This window comes from Strongylocentrotus purpuratus, unplaced genomic scaffold, assembly GCF_000002235.5.
Source record: "Strongylocentrotus purpuratus isolate Spur 01 unplaced genomic scaffold, Spur_5.0 spur5_scaffold_5, whole genome shotgun sequence".
Lineage (NCBI taxonomy): Eukaryota > Metazoa > Echinodermata > Echinoidea > Camarodonta > Strongylocentrotidae > Strongylocentrotus > Strongylocentrotus purpuratus.
In genome coordinates this window covers 6,749,544-6,756,889 of record NW_022145611.1, presented here as the reverse complement: position 1 = coordinate 6,756,889, position 7,346 = coordinate 6,749,544, and the positions used below count along the sequence as shown (strand labels likewise).

General features: G+C 43.0%; 1 protein-coding gene across 1 annotated transcript; it reads right to left on the bottom strand.

Moving 5' to 3' along the window:
- Positions 1 to 790: 790 nt before the first annotated feature.
- LOC105438538 (protein IQ-DOMAIN 14-like) lies at positions 791 to 2,836 on the bottom strand. Its single transcript, XM_030998513.1, has 2 exons — positions 2,813 to 2,836; positions 791 to 1,192 (listed from the first exon to the last, which is right to left on the bottom strand). Exons 1-2 carry the CDS (start codon positions 2,834 to 2,836, stop codon positions 791 to 793), a joined length of 426 nt encoding a protein of 141 aa, XP_030854373.1.
- Positions 2,837 to 7,346: the final 4,510 nt, after the last annotated feature.

Sequence of the window (7,346 nt, the reverse complement as noted above, 5' to 3'; positions counted from 1 at the left end):
TATGTATAGGGAAATTATTACGATGGTCAGGGTTGTGCATCTAGGGCTTTCCACTGCACTGTATCCGATACAGGCCAGCCTCACCGAGGCTGGCCTGATAGTTGGCCTGATAGTTGGCCTGATAGTTGGCCTGATAGTTGGCCTGATAGTTGGCCTGATAGTTGGCCTGATAGTTGGCCTGATAGTTGGCCTGATAGTTGGCCTGATAGTTGGCCTGATAGTTGGCCTGATAGTTTGCCTGATAGTTGGGGCCTGATAGTTGGCCTGGCCTAAGCCTCTAAGCTAAGTCTCACATAGTTTGCACTATACTTGTACTGAGTTACCCGATTGTTGAATGGATCGCAATAAAGACTTTCAACCTACACACATCATGATTGGTTTGAATTCTTGGAGCAGTGAAACCAAGGGACGAGAACCTGTGACAAGTGTTGACAAGGGAAATTGATTGTTCGAAGGATGCTCAATTGATTGATGCTGTGAACGAGACGTTTAGGTGACCGATTGTAGTCGATGGACGAATGATTGTTGAGATACGTGTGAGCAGTTAATAACTCCAGCCATTAAGCTACGGGCATATATTTTGTCCAAACGGACGGAGAGCGCCTGGCCAGATACGGGGCATCCTGACAAATATTCCGTGTCAAGCCAAGCTGGCAGAATATGTGTCCGCCACACATGGTGTCAGAAGTGGGATAGCTGATGGCGTGGAGTGGTCGAGCTGATGGAGCTAGGGGACGACGGCAGTAGCACTGATGGAGCTGGGGGACCATGGGCAGTAAGTCTGACGGCGTCACAGCTGGTATAGCTGACAGATCTGGGGGACGACAGGCAGTAAGGCTGACGGCGTCACAGCTGGTTGAGCTGGGGGACGACGGGCAGTAGGTCTGACGGTGTCACAAGCTGGTAGAGCTGACGGAGCTGGGGGACGACGGGCAGAAGGCCTGACGGCGTCACAAGCTGGTGGAGCTGACGGAGCTGGGGGACGACGAAGGGCAGTAGGTCGTACGGCGTCACAGCTGGTCGAGCTGATAAAGCTTGGGGGCGACGTGCAGTGAGACTGCCGCGTCACAGCTGGTCGAGCTGAAGGAGCTTGGGGACAACGGGCAGTAAGACTGACTGCGTCACAGCTGGTCGAGCTGACGGAGCTTGGGGACGACGGGAGGTAGCATTGACGGTGTTGCAACTGGTCGAGCTGACGGATGTGCGGAACGACAATGGAGAGAAAGAACAATGAGCCCAGGGATGCTGAGAAGGAAAGGAAACGAACTAACTCTTGAACAGTTGAACACTTTTGGAAAGAGCCATTTTGAACTGTCAGAAAAGACTTGGATTTTAGTTTTGATTTGTTTTGTTGTTGTTGCATAAGTTATAGATAAGTTAGCTTGGGGACCAAGCTTGGGAGGGAAGGGAATCGTGTAACAAATCAGTGTTTTAGTATTGGACGAAGGTTAAGCATTTTCTGTTGTACGAGCATGCGCTATAGCAATATGGTGCATCGTTGATTTAGCAATTACCAAACTGAAGGAAAATGAGCATAAATTACATATTTTGATCATGTTGGTGCAATTATCATGTTTCTTTTGGGGATATTACTTGTATAGTAGTGATCTAATCAGGAATAAGGGGTTATACTGAAGATTATATGTGAAGATTTTATGGGATTAGCAGAAATATTGTGTTGAAGTGTTGTTTTACTAACGAGGACATAATTGTTCTTTTACACGTTTATGTATAGGGAAATTATTACGATGGTCAGGGTTGTGCATCTAGGGCTTTCCACTGCACTGTATCCGATACAGGCCAGCCTCACCGAGGCTGGCCTGATAGTTGGCCTGATAGTTGGCCTGATAGTTGGCCTGATAGTTGGCCTGATAGTTGGCCTGATAGTTGGCCTGATAGTTGGCCTGATAGTTGGCCTGATAGTTGGCCTGATAGTTTGCCTGATAGTTGGGGCCTGATAGTTGGCCTGGCCTAAGCCTCTAAGCTAAGTCTCACATAGTTTGCACTATACTTGTACTGAGTTACCCGATTGTTGAATGGATCGCAATAAAGACTTTCAACCTACACACATCATGATTGGTTTGAATTCTTGGAGCAGTGAAACCAAGGGACGAGAACCTGTGACAAGTGTTGACAAGGGAAATTGATTGTTCGAAGGATGCTCAATTGATTGATGCTGTGAACGAGACGTTTAGGTGACCGATTGTAGTCGATGGACGAATGATTGTTGAGATACGTGTGAGCAGTTAATAACTCCAGCCATTAAGCTACGGGCATATATTTTGTCCAAACGGACGGAGAGCGCCTGGCCAGATACGGGGCATCCTGACAAATATTCCGTGTCAAGCCAAGCTGGCAGAATATGTGTCCGCCACAATACATTATTTGACTGAAAGAAAACAGATTTAAACGGCATACTTATACCAATGAATGTCACATTTCCCTGAAAAGAATATTCAGACAATGCAACTCTCTTTAAAAGAATTTTGTTAAACATGATTGTGGCTGCTCAAATCACCAGCTTCGCTTATTTTCGACTTCGATTAAACTACTTTATTCAATAAAGTAAACAAATAAAATATACATTTTATGCACTTCTCTTTGAATTTCTTCTTTATCTTATTTATTCTACCTGTTTACAAATTATTGAACAGTAAAACAAAACATGACTAAGAGATCATTAAGTTGAGTATGAACAAAATTTTGTTTCTCTTCAGAAAACAACAGACTTTTGGTCTGACATGTGCACATACTTTCATAAACTCATCTTGCTGCTACAGATACATTTGGAGATAAATTTGTTAGGACTTACAACTTTTCTGATATTGTACGCCATACTTATAAGCATATATACCAAGTGTATACACATTTAAAATTTATCTTTTGCTTTCTCTCTTAGTGACCGGTTTTTGATAGATTTGAATGAGCCGTCTTACAATTATGTTCAGGGGCGTTCCTTGAATCAGCGAACACAATTGAAAAGTGAAATAAATGTGTCCTTATAATAGCTTAACATAGCTTAACGATTTTAAATAATTACTCTAAAAGAAGATTATCCCCAAATGATAAATCAAGGTTAAAGGCAAACAAAAATAACTTTATATAGCTCATGGAACGGACATCCGATTCACAAGGAAAAGAGAAATACAAATAAAAGAGAATAGGAGGGGAGAGGGGTTATCATGTTCATGTCAATCGTAAATTTGTCGTAATGTTTCTGAGAGCGTATGAAGGGCATAGTGACTTTTATCCTTTTATTCTTTACCAGAAAATTAGATAAACAGTTTGAAAGCTCTTTTGATCTGCATTGTCATTGCTTTGTCCTTTTTCCTTAAAAGGCGGCTTGTGATGGGATAATTTTATGCTAACTACTGAAAAGGCATGACAATAGGGTCCTCCGATAGGGTATAGTAATAGACCCCCCTTTGAGTATTATTCTCTATCTCTCTTAACTCTCCCGATCGATATGCACTCTTTTCCTTCTTGTACAATACGTTGGCATTCTTTCTTGTGTAGGCCATGCATATTTGATGCCCACAACAGACTGCCAGTCTATGCTCTATTGCGCGGGGCTCCTGCCAAGGGGGTTGCCTAAAGATCTCTACTCCCCCTCCCATGATGATCCCTCCCTATATAACACATACCTCTTATCCTTAGAAACACATAGAACATTATTTTCCTAACAGGCTAGACATTTCGTCGTTCAATTTCTTCACGGTTGTATCAAGAGCAAAATAATAGCATAACTGTGGGGGGGGGGGGCGGCCCAAGTGTAGGTGCCCACAAAATTTAGATGGGCGAAAATAGAATAGTGAATGTGGCGCTTGCCTCCCTTGCCCATAAATTTTGGCCGTACCAATGGTCGAAGGAAGTTATATCGTTATTTACATCAGATAAAACTGCAATACCCCCCCCCCCTTATTTATATGAAAAAAACTCCTAAAGCCGCCCCTTATATTTATAAGTATTCACTATGAGGAGACTACCCTGCCGCTAACTTTTGGTAACGCCAGTGATAATGAGCCTATATTTCAACGAAATCAGTCAAAAATTGTCAAAAAATACCCCCTTCCCCTATAGTTTGATGCCCACAACAGAATAACAAAAATTCTGGATCCGCCCCTTTTTGACGGGGAGCTGGTCTGTTGGGCCTGAGTATGTAATCGATACAAGCAGCTACCTTCTCTAACAAGACACCGGTTTTGTGTTTTCCGCTTTATCGACCCGAATTTGCCAGGTGCCCAATGCTTGTGTTCAAACATCCGTAGCGCCCCTTCGTTACCCCTCCCCCCCCCCCCCTCTCGACTCATTCGACCGGTAGATGTTATGAACGGACGGAGACGATAAAGCGGCATTCATTGAGCCGAGACGCCTGTGGGTGCACACACACACGGACTTGCGGCTCGTACCGTTGTCAGGCACGCTATTTGCCTGCCTTCCTTATCTAACGACATTGGTGATTTATATCGCAGTCTTTCTTTTCTATGGTTTCCTTTATCTCACTCACGGCTACGCAGCAGGAGTCTATATGGTCTTGAGGTTGACTTTTGATAATGCTTCTTCACTCTTAACACGTGGATTATATCGGAGGTTTTTCTTTCCAACATTCGTCAACATTACTGTGGAACACGTTATCCCCTCAACAAGTGGAAGCACTGTGTCTCTTGTACGCATTAGTTCTGGAAGAGCAAATTCATATTTGTTGAGGATTTTAATTTGGAGAGCATTACGGACCCAGTCAACCGATTACAACATTCAAATATTTACTTTGATGTTACAACATTTATTCTGACATAACACGTCGTGGAGCCATTCTTCAAAGTATTTACGTAATCGACACCCTGTAGTTATCTAAATGCGCAAACAACAGTTGTATCAAAAATCTTTCTACCGGCTTACACATTCGGAAGCGTCATGTTCAATTCTTGTGTGGATTCATCATGAACTGAAACATAACATTACTGTGCAGTGATCGCACCGTGATGGTAGATTAAACCGCGCCATTTTGACATTATGTTTCCATGTGTCCATCCCATGGGTAATCAACGAAAGATGAGAGGCGATTCCGAGGATGTAACGATGCCGAAATGCGCGGCCACCGCCGCCGACGTCGAGGAGAGCTTCCTCCCACCAATAGACTCTCGATGGAGCGCGACGAGCGACGAGCACGACGATCTCGGTTACGCTGAGAGCACCGAGGGCGGCAACCAGGGGGCGGCATCCGTTCAGTCGCGGAGACAGTGTGATAAGAAGATCTCGAAGGCCGCCCGGTTCCTGGTCAACAAATCATCGATGTCGGACAGTTTTGTGTTGCCGAACATCGCCAATATGGCGCTGCCGGAAGGGTTTCGGAAGTCGAGGACGGCGGGGTCGAACTGGAGTCATGGTGCCCATGAAGGCATGCCCATGTCGAAAAGCTGTCCCATTCTAAAAAACCGCAACGGCTACCAGTGGGGTAAGGACAGCTCTGAAGAGGACAACGACGATGAGGACTTCGAGCGAGATTTCCTTTCGATGTCGTACAACGTGATGATGCAGTCGGAACGCGATGAGAACAACCGTAACGACGTCGAGAAGAACCGACTGGCTAAGATTGAAACGTACTCTAAGACCGTGAAAGGTTCTTCCAAGGGCGCGAACACCAACTCGTCGTCGCTCGGGGAAACTAAATTACCGGATATATTCTCTCATCATCATGATCGTTCTGTTCGTGGTCTTAGGGATGACAACAACAACGGTGCCGCCGCAGAGCGACGACGGGTTCGTAAAGAAAACATTGAGCGCAGGGCTAAGGCTGATGTCGTCAAATCGGGACAGAAGATGGAATATGAATTGGACGTGTCGCCGTGGAGAGGAGATCCAAATCAAGTGAATGAAAACCCAAAGGAGGACGCTATGGTTGTCGACGGCGAGGACGGAGGTAATAATGAAACGAGTAATCTCAAATCGAAGAGGAAGGCTGGTAGTCATAAACTCCCCATCAAATCGAAGAACCCTGAAAGTAAATGCATCGAGTGGCTTCAAGAATCTCATCATTGATGACTAAATTTTATTTTGACAAGAAAGACAACCATGAATATTCCATTATTGTGTGCCTTAAGACTTGCGATTTTGGTATTGGGTCCTATGTCTGTAAACGAATTCTATACAAGTTATATTTGACCATCGTTCAAGATTGTGAATATATTCCAATTATGGATTTCATTAACAGTAACCATATAGGTTTTCATGCCATTTTTCTAATCCGTCCTTGCTCAAAGACGATAACTACTTCGAGAATCAGAAATGCTTTAACAAATGTAATGATTTAGCAAATTTTGTAGCAGTTGTCAAAGCATTTAGTTTTCATAGTTAAAATCAAGAAGGAGACTCCGTCCAAAATGCTGAGCATTTTTATATATACATTATGTGTGCTTTTGATATACTTATCAAGTATTTATGCAAATTAAGTATGATAATACTATCTCTAAGTGAACAAATAAGTATTTTTGAAATTCTGCATCATATCTTTTCTTGTTTGCTGGCAATCAAGTTGTACATAAAATGTATTAAATACTTAAGTATATTATTTTATAGAAAATGTTAGTGTGAAAAATTAACCATACGTTACGGAGTAATCATAAGCTTTTCATTTGGGTAATCTCTCAAAAACTACGTAATAAGTTAGTCACAGTTTGTTGGAAGAGAATGCAGATTTTGTTAGCTCATCAGACACAAGAATGGTTCGGCCGCTGTGGCGCCTTACAAACGTATCACATTCTACACATCATCTACTGTATTTATTCAACGTGATCAGATTTCCTTGTGAGTTTAAAAGATCTATATTCGGTAAAGATAATCCTGGATAATACCCTTCATTATGACGTTGGGGAGAGAAAATAAACAATCTACTAAAGCATTCGAGAACCGATAGAGATCGAACAGTATAATATATCGCAGCCTGCAAGAACAGCTGCTATTTTAGAGTATTTTGTTGGTAGTAATTGTATCCAACTTCCCGACTATGTTACATTCTGTTTCGGAAGAGGTATGTTAAATCGGATCATGTTTTGTAAGCATGTGGTCAGATTACACCAAATATTTGGTGTTCGTGGGGTGTAGCTGCTCGGGCGAGTAACGACCCATCTCATTTTAAAGGATTCTCTTTATATTACAAGCATGCTAAGTTAGAGTGACGTTTTCTGTATTAGTTTGGAAGTTAGGGGAGGGTGGGGGGGGGGGGGGTATGTGGGTAATTATGTTAGACGCCAAAGGTGCATGTGTGACATCATAATTAAATATCTCTATATTAGAAATAGTACGATGGTATCGGCATTATATCTTGGGAAAAGGCAATAGCGAACGGA